The sequence below is a fragment of the Pieris rapae genome, chromosome 13 (assembly GCF_905147795.1).
Source record: "Pieris rapae chromosome 13, ilPieRapa1.1, whole genome shotgun sequence".
NCBI lineage: Eukaryota > Metazoa > Arthropoda > Insecta > Lepidoptera > Pieridae > Pieris > Pieris rapae.
The window spans coordinates 1,139,590-1,153,923 of NC_059521.1; the positions used below are offsets into that span (position 1 = coordinate 1,139,590).

At 33.5% G+C, this 14,334-nt stretch overlaps 1 protein-coding gene across 2 annotated transcripts; it reads left to right on the forward strand.

Moving 5' to 3' along the window:
* Positions 1 to 6,915: 6,915 nt before the first annotated feature.
* LOC110992505 lies at positions 6,916 to 9,435 on the forward strand. Of its 2 annotated transcripts, none has more exons than XM_022258360.2 (2): positions 6,916 to 9,130; positions 9,327 to 9,435. In XM_022258360.2, exon 1 carries the CDS (start codon positions 7,074 to 7,076, stop codon positions 9,114 to 9,116), a length of 2,043 nt encoding a protein of 680 aa, XP_022114052.2. In that variant the 5' UTR covers positions 6,916 to 7,073; the 3' UTR covers positions 9,117 to 9,130; positions 9,327 to 9,435. The 2 variants fall into 2 exon arrangements, with proteins under 2 accessions (XP_022114052.2, XP_022114044.2); XM_022258352.2 differs by having other exon boundaries at positions 6,916 to 9,068.
* Positions 9,436 to 14,334: the final 4,899 nt, after the last annotated feature.

Here is a 14,334-nt window from a genome sequence, read left to right on the forward strand (position 1 = left end):
ATTGTAATTATGTGACCGCTTATAAAACGCGAAATTCTTCTTAAATATTTAAGTTTTTGATTTCTTAGTCATTGAATTTTATTTATTTTGTAAATGACAGATGACGATGCGGTACCAAACAATACATACACAGAAAAAATAACACAACATTAAACAATCATAGACTAAAATATTTACAAAAACAGTATTTCTTACAGAATAGAAACTGACATGACGCATACTTATTTTTTAGAAGGGGGTGGGATCGAGTCAGTCGTCCTTTAACCGCCATGTAATACAGTAAATAATATATATATAAATTATTTAATTTATGGATTTATATTAAATCAAATTAGCCAAATTCCAAAAATCTTTTCTGTGATACTGTGTCAAAAGTTACATCAAAACCTTGTGACATATTTAAACTAAACGAAAAACTTGAAACTATTATTAAACTTTGTAGACAAGCTTATTACAAATTAGAAGTTTAGTTTTTTTTGTTTGGTTCTAAGTAGTCTTCACATACAATTATTAAAAGTGTCTTCTTAATAGGCCCAATTAAAATGATTTCACATTTACAATTCAATATATACAAGACGATAAAGTTATATAGAGAGAGTATAGTTTTAGTGGAGTATTATAATATTTTTAAAAAATTAAGAAATCACAGTCACTAGGGTCTGAAGATTTGTTTTCAAAGTACGATTAGTAATTGCTACAAACCGTAGTATGGACAAAAAATATAACAAATCGTAAATATCTGATACATATTAAACCGAATGTTAAATACCCAGTGGTGCTATAGCCATTGGTCTTGCCTAGAGATTTCAGTGAATAATTTATTTTCTAGTAGAAAAGTAGGTGATCAGTCTTCTAAGTAACACACGCCGTGGTTAGCTCTGAGGCAAGTCGGATTCCGGGTTTTAAATGCGCACGTAGAAAACTCCATTGCAGCCGAGCCAACCCATCCCAGTAATAAAAGTTAACACTGCCTTTATATCTGGGGACGTAAAATTGTTACCATGGAAACGTATATTTAGCAAAATAGGAACCAACATTACATCGTCTCTCGATTCTTGATTCATGGGAGAAAAAAAAAACTGTTGTTATGATAAATAGTTTATATTTTCCTGGAATTTTTAACATCCTTAACAAGATTATGCCATAACAGGGTAGAATGTCCAATGTGTTGTACATTCCTTATGAATTACACGTTCCTAGAAAGAATACAGACAAGCTCTAAGTACTAGACACGAACGATGATATTTTATGTTACAGCGTAATATTGTACGCATACGCATACAGCTAAAAGACTCGTTGTAAAGAAATAGATTTCAAATTCAAACTCAAACTACACCAAGTACACTTATGAATGTCAACAGAGAAGATATTAAATTGATTCTAAATGCCACTCTTTTTCTTCGCAAAGTTTTGAGTAATACAAATTGTTTTAACTGGAGTAAATCAATATTATGGATAAATATAAAAAGCTTTATAGATTAATTTATGTTTAAAGAGAATTTTGAATTTATTGAGTGATAATTCTCTAATTTCAATTATCAAACTATATAGGGAGCTAAATGTCTATAAATACTGTATATATTTCGGAGGTGTCTTTGCGTAAGTATATTTCAAATTAGATTTAAAATAAAACCAGTTAATCAGTACGACTCTCATTCCCAAAATCGTAAAAAAGTAGGTATTTTTATTAGTAAGTAGGTATATTTAACAAACTTTTTACCGGAATGTTTTCAAGTTTAATTATAATCCATATATTTAGACTAGCCATCTATACCACGTCTACCTTTCATGCGGCCAGATTTTTATGTTTTTATATCTTAATCATTTCACTTTGTGGATCATATGCTTAAATAAGTCTAATTGAAAGTGTTATTATTTTCTATAATACCCCAAACTTGAGAAGGGTTGTGATAGAATTTGCTACAGGCCCCGCGCTGGCTTATTCCGGCACTGTGTATATGTAACCATAGCAGTCTTATTTAGGAGCGCGACAAATGAATATAATAGTAGTTTTTTTATTTAGACTTTATATGGGTTTAAAATTGTTAAAAAAAAAACAAAAATATCTTTATTCATATAGGTAAACAAGTACACTTATGAAGTTAGAAAAAGGATTCGAAAATCTAAGGCTCAGACCCAAAACATATCTCCAAAAAAATACGGACAACCTGTTTTTTTTAAAATAGTATTTATAAATCAGCAGGTGGTCGCCAAATTAAAATTAACAGGCGAATTTTATGAGTCGTCGGCTTTTTTAGTGTCCTTGAAGCAGTTGACACCTGACTGTACACCTTTTGAGACGAAAAAAACAGATTTGGCCGTGTTTTTATCGCATTTATTACTTAGCTCGGAGTTTGTTCTCATGATTCCGTAAGTATGCCTTTTTTATCCCAGCCCTGGAACATTGCCATTTGAACATTGAACATTGACAGAAAGTCCATTGGAGCATGGCCGGTAATCGAACCTTAGGTATGAATGTCGCACACTAAAGCCACTAGGTCAACATGGTTCACATACAGCTGTTAATACCTATTTTCAATTAATCAACTATAAAAAAAATACACTTTTTTTTATAGAACAGGGGGCAAACGGGCAGGAGGCTCACGTGATGTTAAGTGATACAATTGTTTTGCACTCTTTTTTATGTAAAATTTAAATACATGTTATCATCACTGGTTTAAAGATTCGTAATGAACCAGTTTTGAAATCTGTTTGTTGTATTCAAAACGATGTGGGGTATCGAAAAAAGACCATTTGTACGAAATCTTGTTGTTTTGTTAATATGTCGTTAGGGTTGTTACATTAGTTTTATTATTCTATCTATTTGTTACAAGTTATTTGGGCCAAGGGTTCAAGTACACAGGCGATACTTAAAGATTCAAGTGGGCGTCTGGTAGCTGATAGGAGTCTACCCCTAGAGTTGGTGATTTTCTTGCTTAAGGAATAAGTCAAATAAGTGAAAAATCAACGAGGTAATCCCAGCATTCAAAGCAAAGATACCAAACCTATTTCTGTGTTGGAAATTAATAGTGTTTTTAGAAATCTTTCTGAAGTGAAACTCCTTTATCGGCGTTGGAAAAAAAATACCGTCACATTTTTCGGTTACGCGTCACATGTTTCGGGTATGCATCACACTTATTCGTGACGCGCCATTTTTTTGTCACTACCACGATTGATTCGACGAAATTCGTAGTCATTATTAAATATATATATATAATAACGATAACAATGATATAATAATTAATCCAATTTTAATTCTATTTCTGTAAAAATTTACAAAAAAAATTATGTATTTTACAACTTATATTAATTATTTTTTATTTAATTTAGAAATTTATTTAACCAATTTCTGTAAAGCTGCATATAGAAGATCATTTTTCAAAAAATTAGGTCATAAAAAAGTTTCACTTCTTACGTGTGTACACTACTACACGCACACATTTTTATTTAATACGCATAATGTAATGTAATAAATACCAGGAATACCATACCATAGCAAGTCGAGTATATAATATATATTCGGCCATCAAATTATGACAATTATGGATGGCGTGGTGTGATGCAGTCGACGTATCGGTTAGTGCTTAAGACCAACATCAGTAATGCTGTGGTGGGGTATACCGTAATAGACGCCTCTTTTTTATATTTCTTAACATGTGACAACCCTAACACATGTGCTATTCACATGTGGTGAATCTTGAACCTTGATAAGTTCATTCATCGACAAGTTCTGAACTACAAGGTTGTACACGATGTAAAATAATCCTGCATGTTTGCATATTTATACTGTACGAATATTAAAATATACAAATATTTAATATTTGTCTTAAATCAGGCTCTTTATAGCTTGTATAAAGAGATACGTCATACTGCTTCATACAAATATATTTAACGGCTAACTAGTTAATGAGTACGATATTTATTTCATGTTTTATATAAAATAAAAAGCCTATTATTTCTTGCAAAAACTTAATCCTATAATTCAAGAACAACACGGAATATTATTACAAGTTATTGTATAATCTAATTTTTAAATAGTTTACAAGAATCCATATGGAACAAATTATGTTGAATTTGTGTATCAATTTTTGGTATACAATATTTAAAAAGGGGGCAAAAAAACTTTATGTTATGTGATACCAAATCCCATGGTATTGACATTGCAGAAGGCTCGTAAGCCAATGTACATATAATACATTAATAATACTTATGAGTCATAATATTGTACAGGCAGACATTTAAAAAAAATAACAGTTTAATAATTAAAATGTTTTGACATCCTTATTTCCCAGATCAAGATGAATTTTACATAATATTTATGAAACTAAATAGAACATAGAAGACTAAATCTTCTTTAAAACATAATTATAAATAGTTCTTGGTAACAAAGTAGTACATTCAGATTAATTTATTATAAAAAAACTCCGCTTATCCATTTAAAAATAGGCATGCCAAAACTTATACCTAGTCTAAATAGTAAATAATATAGTAAACATTAAATGAGAGGCCGCTGTGAGGGTCCTAATCATTTATGTATAAGTAGACAATTGTATTACTTAATTATAGCAATATAAATTTTATATAAAAAGGATAATAATAGTGGATTGCACAATCATGACGCTATAAAGGCCTTGGTCTTGACTCAGAAGACATAATTGCATCAATGCATAGTTTATATATTACCTCATCATATGCCGTACTCAGGTAGATAAAAAATATCTTAGTAGGAGTCCTAATTTGATTTAAAAATGCCGCGAACTTCGTTTCGCCTATACAAAACTAGCTTTACTACATATGGAACATTTTTCGCTTTTCGCGAATAAAAACATACTGAGGTTTTTTTACCAAATAAAACTAAATATCTTAATTCATAAATTTATCAAAATAAAATCTTCCTGAAGTAACATATTAAAAGAGAACTCGAATTATTGCAGCCTTGTATGACTTCTGCGCTTAGCAATATATTTTCATTTTTATTTATTAGTAATAATTCAACTATTAAAAATTGTCATAAATATTTTTCTAGAGATCTCTCGGCTACCGGATGTCTATTATATAAACTGTTTTATATACAGCAATGTATGCCCTAAAATTATATACAAAATTTATACCTTCTCGTGGACACTCACAAGCTTGCGTTCGTTATCTTTTAAGAATTGGTAAGCTCTTTTCTAGTTGGCCCCTAGTCGAATCGGAAATACTTCACTGGTCAGCTGGTTCTACATAGTAGTGGTGCGCGGCAAAAACTGTCTTAAGAAACTCTTTTTGATTATTGTATACTGTAAGATAAACTGCACTTCCAGCAATAAACACGCTAGTGACATAACCTAGGTAGGCCTTAACAAAATTAATCCCAACATGATAGGGACAATTACGGGCCAGTCTCCTTAATATATTTAAATAGCGATATTGGTGCGACAGACAATATCTGTGGCTGAACAAAGCCACAAAATGGCTGTGTCTTCTCAACGAACAGAAATCCTCGTAGCAGGCAGACCGTCAATGAAGTGCCGAGGAAACTTCTGAGTTTTAGGAAGGAGCCAGACTTATTTAGCCACGTCTTTACGCACGATAGACCAACGTGAGGAACGTCCAGACAAAAAACTCACTGCGTGATCATATCGAAAACACGTTCTAATTTTAAAATATTATATCTTGGTTATAACACAACATTCCTGAGAAAGTTCGTTATACCAATTTTAAAACAAAAAGATAAACCATCTTGACCGTACCATAATAGCTATTCTACGTTTAATTTAGAGCATAAAAAAGGATCACCTATGATTAGGAAGGGTTGTTCCCCAGTACATTAATATGAACCCTTTCGGTTAGAAAGGTTGGCATTCACCTTGGATAAGTTTTTTATTCCTTTCCTATTATTTTATAGTGTGACGTGTTTGTGCGTGATAGTGGGATTGAGAGCTCTTGATCGTTTCGTTATTCTCTTAAATTGTATCTATAATGTATATTTTTTATGTTGATGATGTTAAGTGATACTGCCCATGGAAGGGGCTCGCAAGTGCGTTGCCGGCCTTTCAAGAATTGGTAAGCTCTTTTTTGAGGACTCTAAGTCTAATTGGATCGAAAATACTTCCTAGGACAGCTGGTTCCTCAAAGTGGTGGTGCGCGGCAAAAATGATATCGAATGACATGCATTATGAACGGATTTAATTCCAATATTACTATAATTTTTTTGATAAAGTAAATGATGTCATAAACGGTTTTTCTATATAAATACTAATCATATATTTTCATAAAATGATGCTTTTTTAAAATATATTATTATTAATACCTAATATTTTTTTCTTGATCAAGTATCAAATTATTAAACCCTAGCACATAGCCCCTTCAGTCAATGCTCAACGCTTCCAGCATGACGTATCACCTCTGCATATTAATTCAGCATTTAATTTCTATAATAATAACGTCGGCCCCAACTCATTGTTTTAGTACGCCACCCTGCGCGTGCGACGGAAACCGTTTATTCTTTCTGACTAACAAAACATTTAGGCTCCTTTATATTTTATCTATACTAATATTATAAAGAGGAAAGGTTTGATTTTTTGTTTGTTTGTTTGTATGAATTGAATAGGCTCCGAACTACTTGGCAGATTTGAAAAATTCTTTCACTGTTGGAAAGCTACATCATTCCTGAGTGACATAGGCTATATTTCATTTTCAAAAAAATAGGCATCCTTACTAAAATTACGATAACATTAACATTTGTTTATTATTTGATACAATTCTAACAGATGGCGCTGAGTTAAAGGTAGTAGTTTGGCAAGACGACGTTTGCCAGGTCAGCTAGTTGTTTATAAAGCTATGCCAAAGTTTTAATTTTGTTTTAAATCAAGTTTTAAATACGAAATATAACAGTATACAAGCGATTGAACACTGTCAAATCAATAATAAAAACTCTTTAACTCTTAAATTAATTTTTTTGTCCACGAGACAATGTCAAAACGTCGAAATATTAAAAATTATTGTGTTTCAAAATGTAATTTCAATGTAAAATAATAAAAAAAATGAAATGCCGACACACCTGCGTGAGTATACTATAATAACACATCAAAATGTATGATAATTACATGGATAACTTTTTTAAAAAAGTCAACAAAAGCTACGTGACTAGAAATACAGACAGTACTGATTTTGAATATCCGACCAAAATCCCTGCCGTAAGTATAAAGCGTGGAAAACACCGCCTCTTAGACGGTGTCAATGGAAATGATAGTCCTCCAAATATCCAGACGATATATGAGGATCCAAAGCTTAAGTCAAGTAAAGAAAGAGACAAGAAGTACTTCAAACATGTATTGCACAAATATTGTTCAAAGGACAAACTTATAGAAATGCAAATTGGTAAGGAAGAGAGTTACCAAAAGAATCGTGGGGATCATCGAGGTTCACCTCATACAAATTATAAGTCTTTACAAGACAAAGTCCTACCACGTTTGTCTCATATTTTTCGACGTCCAAGTTATTACACAAAGCAATTGCCAAGTATTGAAGAAAATCACAAAATTGACACTAATCAATATTTATATTGTGTTGGCTGTGAACGAAGGCGAAATAAGAAATGTCATAAGGCTAGAGAATTTGAACAACCCGTTTACAACCTTGAAGGAGATTTACTAACTCCATTTCTTACCAAAATTTCCGCGCCTAAAAAAAATGAAACGAAAAACCAATCATCTAGTACACCTTCTCCTTTAACTTCATCAGTTGGTTCCATTGATAATCCCTACAAGCAAAGATCAATAATGACTGCTCCGGATGACGGTGTAGAAAACTATGAAATATTCTACAACCAAACTAATTTGGATGGTTCTGATTATAAACGACACAAAACTCTACAATACCCATCAATGTATTCCAAACAGCTAACACAGGCGATGAGAAGTACATGTTGTCAGGTCAATTATGGATCTGTTCCGGGAAAATCTAATGACTCAAAAGTAAAGCCATCTTCATCATCCAGTTTTTGGAACTTTGTTGCTGAAAAAATCCAGGCGAAGTATAAAAAGAAGGGCCAGTTTCCTGATGATTGTGCGTGTGAAGAGATAAGAAGGCCACCACAAATTACAAATCAGAACCAGGGCTTGGCACATTGCTGTCCTACAAGTTGTGAAAAACTTAAGAATATCTTAAAAGGTAGTTCCGATACTTTACAAAGCCCCACTCGGGGTAGAATGTCACCTGATTCAATGCAAATGCAAGGTTCTGGCTCATCAGGTATAAAGTTGACAAAAGCCCCAGTACCACATTCGCTTTCAAAGAAAGCAACTTCTCATGAGTGTCAATGTAATTCTAAAGAATTTAAAACTCAGGAAGCCCCTACCCCAATCTATAACGACTGTCAGAAGCCTCACGATGAAATAACTGCAACCCTTGCTGAAAATTATAATGGAGAAATTCTTTGTATTCATAACCCACCCTGCGTTCTAATAAATGGTTGTCTCAATCTTCCTCCACCAAAACCATCTGGGCTGATGAACATCTGGCGATTTGCACAACATAAAAAATCCTCCGAGTCTAGAAAAAATAAATATCAAAGCCAATTTATGGAGCAAGCTTGTCAATACGAACAGCCCTTTGTCATACAGGATTTGTTGCCGGAATTCCAAACGGAAAAGATAGTTCAGAGTGTATGTAACCACACGCCACCCTGTGAAATTGTTCGTGGTTGCTACAAGCCGAAATTCGACCAAACTTTGAAAGATTCACGTTCCTGTGTTCACGTACCAATGTGTCCAAAGTTGCCCGAGTGTTTATTACGATACTCCGCTGATGGTCAGGCTCAATGTCCACATCGTCCGAGATGTAGAGAGTTTCCAATGTGCTCCAAGAAGTTGTTATTGTTAACTGCAAAGGAAGATATGAGTACTCAAGTGAGGCCCAGATCACGTATGGTGTGTCGACATGAACCACCATGTTTAATGATACCACGGTGCATTGCTCGTGTGCTCTGTACTGACGCTGTGCCGTACGACGCCATCCCAGACTGTGTGCACCAGCCATTTTGTGAGCTCATCCCGGCATGTTGCAGGAAGACTGCTAAAGAAATGGTTTCTGTTTCGTCCCAATACCCAAAAACCCCCTGTCGTATAGTTTAACTCAAGATAATAAGGTTCTTTTCAATGTTTTCACAATATAGCTAAACTAGTCACATATATTTATTAACTCCAAGTTAATTGCTTGCGACCTTAATTTGTTCCACTTATTCTAAGATTTATTTATTCTTGCTATAGTTGCAGTTTGGTCTTAAAAGTCTTACAGTTTAATTAACTTTCAATTTAAAGTTTATAAAAAGTAATATTTTCCAGCCTTCGCTGACTTCAAACGACGAAGGAGTGTCTATAAAAGTGCCTCGCATGCCTCTCCATCAAAGAAATCGATTAATGAGATTGATTAATAGCAAACGATGAATGTGGTGCGTATCAGGATTGTATCTCAGTTGCATTTTATTTTTATATTTTTTAAAGGATCATTAATTGATTTATTAATTTGTTCATGTTAATAGTAAGGTTACTAATTATTATGTAATTATGATTTTGATAGCTAAGAGTGTGGTTACTCAAGGTCCATATTCTAATGACAATAAACCTTAATCTAGTTTCAAGGCACTGTCAAACTTTATCTGTATGAAGTTTCACTTATTTGACAACGATCATGGCGAGATTGGCAATGGCAAACGGGCAAGAGGCTCACCTAAATGATACCGTCCATGGACATTGCAGAAGAATCGCAATTGCGATGCCGTCCTTTTAAGAATTGGTTCAGAAATACTTCAGTGAACTTTTAAATACGAATAAGGATATGACCCTCTCTGTCTGACATATATTCAAAGCCAATGTCAAATCATTTCTTTCAATGTTGCCTAGTAAAAGGCATTTTTAGTGACAATTTACAAGTTCAAAATATTAAAAAATGACTGGTTGCCCCTTGCTAAAGGTTTCATATGGAGAAGAATGGGCAAGAAACTCCATATCATCCATCACTCTTTTCAAATAGATTTTACAATATTTTATATAGATTGATTTGTATGTGAAGACCATATACTTAGAATATAAAACTTCTATACTAAAATAACATAGTGTCGTATTAAAAAAATCTGCAGATAACTGAATTCATATGCATCGGCATCTGCAAAGTATCTACTTTGTGCTCACATATTCACAAATATTGTATATATATATTTTACACTATTTTTTTACATACAGTGGATTTTGTCTAGTATGATTGCCCTATGGTGCAGGACATTTTTAATTGTAATCCTATTTGTATACTATTGAGCCGTATTTACTTAATTTAGTATTGATAACATTTATTTTCAGGTAAACAGAAGCCGTCAAGAATATGTAAATGTACACAATAAAGTTATATTACAACAATTAACCACTTTTATTTGGCAATTTGGAGCTCTTAACTTGTTCGTTGTGCAAATTTCCCTCTAATTGGTGGTCAGTGACCATGCATTAGCACTTTTCAGATGTTTACTTGTTTTATTCGTGAGGATAATTCTATTCAATTTGTAGACAAAATAGTTTTTATAGGCAAATAATGTTTAGAACGAAAGAAACTTGTATAAAATACGCAATGACCTCATAATATTTAGGTGAAGTAGGTATTAGGATACCCTATGTTGGGCACCTAGCATCTTCCTGTTGACATGTTGACAAATAATTTGTACATGACACAATTTATAATTGAAACTAATTTTGCACCATAAGAATATTTCTCTATCAGCATAAGTTTTCAAAATGTTTAAGCTTTTTAGTGACTGAGTTTTAAAATGGTAGTGAATTTTTTTTAAGAAAATGGTTAATAATAAACTTTATTTTCTCACAAAAACTTCATACATGATAAGTTACAACTATTTATTAATGTATGTAAATAATTGTCATTCTTCTTTTGAGGGAAAATTATTGTTTATGTGAGACTGATGCATGCTAAAGGTTAGAGCACCTGTGTTACAGGTCATCAGTCCACCACCTCTTCGGATCGACAGAAGATTATAAATAATAGAGAATAGACAATTAAGGTGTTATAGTAGGTTGTAACGTTAACCAAAGAAAATATATACATGTTTCTATAATAGTATATACATAAGGAAACCACATGGGGTGTGAGTATGTGTTGAGTGTCTGTGTATATTGGTGTGTCTGTGCATGTGTGTGTGTCTATGTTTGTGTGTGAATTATTGACGTAATAATCTTACACAATTATACTCTAAATGATCGGAAGCAGAAAAAGCGTTGGGCGAAGAAAGTGCCTTTGTTAAGTTTGCTTTGTGTATGATGTGATGTTTGTTTCACAAAAAGTCTGCATATTTCTATTAAGTATTGAGACTCACAGATAAAAGTTTATTTAAAATATTTGGTTAACAAACAAACAAACAAAGAAAGCTTGGACTACTTGTGTTTATTTAAATATTTTTTTCGACTTGGGTAATACAAGGTGAGGGTAATCTTATAAAAGAAATAACGTGTCAACATGTATGTAAGTTAGTTTAATTTAGGTAAATTCACCGAAAATTGTCTTTACAAATTGCATAATCATGCTCTGTATCAGGTGTTAAATGTCATTTTAAAGGCAACTGAAATTCGGCATTCGCTATAATTTCCACTAGTTATGTTTCGGTAAATGTTTTTTTAGACCTCGGAAACCTCGAGAGAACCGGTTTTCAATTGACGTTTTTTATTCGCATGTGCAAAATACACTTAAAAGGATTAAGATTTAGGTTTGGATTAGGGATTGCCTAAAATATAATATAAGAGCCATTCAAATCGTCGACGACCAAATTTTCCGTGCGGCTTGATCACCAAGCATTGCGTAGGTGTGGGGTCTCTCACTCTCTTTGCATCTTCTACCGCATTTACCATGGAGAGAGTTCAGAGGAGCTGTTCGGTCTAATACCTGCAGCTGTATTATCGGACATCAAGGCAAAATACAAAATACTATCCGTATGACCTCGACGTCTGTCCTTCCACAACTGAGCGTTTTCTAAGGCAGTTTTTGCCGCGTACCACTCCTATGTGGAACCAGCTATCGACTGAAGTATATCTGAACCAATTCGACCTAGGGTCCTTCGATGCACTTGTGATCTTTCTGGCAATGTGAGTTTTTATGGTCGGCGGTATTCCGTATTACGTAACATCAGGTAATCTGCCCGTTTGTCTCCTATTACATAAAAATAAATAAAAGTTGATTTAATTAAGAAAATATATCTTAAAAATCGAAGCTATATGCGAACTAGCGAGCTGTGGAATCTCAGTGGGGTCCTCCTTGAGAGATACGACCTCAAACTATTCAAAACTCGACCGTACTTCTCTCTACGAAAAATAGATGCCTAAAGGCTGCGATAACTGCTCTTTTTGGGCGTCCCGCAAGCTCGTTCGCCCGCCTATTATATAAAAAAAGAAAAGCTATTTAAAACAATTAGGTATATACTTCCTGGCAACGATCAGCAAAGTGTACGAAATTGCCTTACACTCGCGGAATTATTTATATCTATTGAATGCAAATTCCACCATCTTGACTGACATTCTCTCACGGCAAAATTCGGTAATCGCCATACATACAAATGTGCAGGATTACATTTATAAATGGCGACTGGCAGGCGCCATTCGTAGGGGGTCCCAATCAGCAAATCTTGTGCAACGTAATACAATTTAGAGTACACTTTAACGGCCCGGGTTCACATTCGGAAGCCTTGGTGGGTAATCAATAAAAAATTAAATCAGTGGCGCTACAACCTCTTTAGGTCTTGGCCTCAGATTTTTGGATCTGTTTCATTATCATTTTTAAATCTAATAAGCAAGTAGGTGATCAGCCTCCAGTGCCTGACACACCTCGTCGACTTTTTGGGTCTAAGAGTCTCTTTTCCTTCACCGTTCGAGCAAATGTTAAATACGCACATAGAAATTCCATTGGTACAGCCGGGGCTCGAACCTACGACCTCAGGTATGAGAGTCGCACGCTGAAGCCACTAAGCCAACACTGCTCTTTAATAATGGGTAATGATCAAGGAAAACCAAAATCCTTGTTATATGGTATAACAAGCTCCCTTACATGGACATTTTTGAAGAAATACTTCCACTCTGTACAAAATGTCCTTGATTAACACGTGTTCTACACATAAACGACATTCGTGGTCTGTCTCCACAAATAATAGCCTTCGCAAAAAACGTTTAAAAAATACTTAAAATGTAAATTTTATTTTAGAAACGAGATATTCTTGTATAGTCGTAGTTCGCGTTGGTTTCTGAATCTATGTATCCCATCTCTAGGTCAAAGAATCTAGGTGTTCATTTCGTAATTACAGCTAAATTTAACTATTAAAACAATAAAGATATGGTAGCAAAAGATGGAGTACATAATACACATTATAAAAGGTTCAAACGTTAACGAAACATAAGAAAAAAATAATAAAAATAGTTTTAATACATTTAACTATGTTTACCTAATTCGGGTGTTTTATGTGATGGAGTAAGGTTGTGTATGTGTTCACGATGCAGGATAGCGCTATGGATATTCTTTTTACTCATTAAGCATATTCTGCGATAGATAGACAAATCGAGGCTTAAATAATGATTGTTGTAAGTCCATGCGAATCAAAATATATTTAGTACATTTTCCAGATAGCGTTAAAAGTTATTGCAATCAAGATTTTTGAAAACTGCATATTTTAGACTAATTACTTATGATACTTTCCATTCATTATTACTTTATTAGGTATCCGATAACGAACAAACAAAGTCGAATTTTATTCTTTTGGAATTTACTGGATTCTTAAGATACTATCTATATAGTGCATACATATTTATTGGCGGGTCTATAGAGTATCAGAAACAGACGAGCCGAAAACTGGTCAAGTTCAACGTTCTTTGCTCATTAGAGTTTGATCAACATGTACGAAAAAACGCTACAACAACCTCACTATCATCAATAGAATAGCGACTTTGTCTTAAGTAGTTAAGGTTGTAATTCGAATAGCAGCGTGGAGATTTTTAAAAACTTGTTTCTTTTGGAGGTTCGAAATGATAAAATTCCTCCGGCGAGCTCCAATAGATTAGGAAATCCTAAGTTTGAAATGTTTATATGAACCGCTCTGGGCAGCTTTTTATGGCTGTTAAGTGGCGATAATTTTAGTTTAAATGTTAAATAGGAATGTGGGATCTAATGATCGAGGTGTTTAGCTTGAGAGTTTAATTTATTCAAGTTAATGTAACTACGGATTAACGTTTTAAAGTTATGTTTTTTTAAATTGGGTTCACCAGATTTGATGCCGCCCGAAGACACCTAAACTTTAAACACAGATAAGGCCAATGT

Excerpts from the sequence above, each read along its gene's own strand:
- LOC110992505 (XM_022258352.2), top strand. The coding sequence starts at position 7,074 with ATGTATGATAATTACATGGATAACTTTTTTAAAAAAGTCAACAAAAGC. Across the intron at positions 9,069-9,326 it reads GGAAGACTGCTAAAGAAATG|CCTTCGCTGACTTCAAACGA; the intron begins GTTTCTGTTTCG and ends AATATTTTCCAG.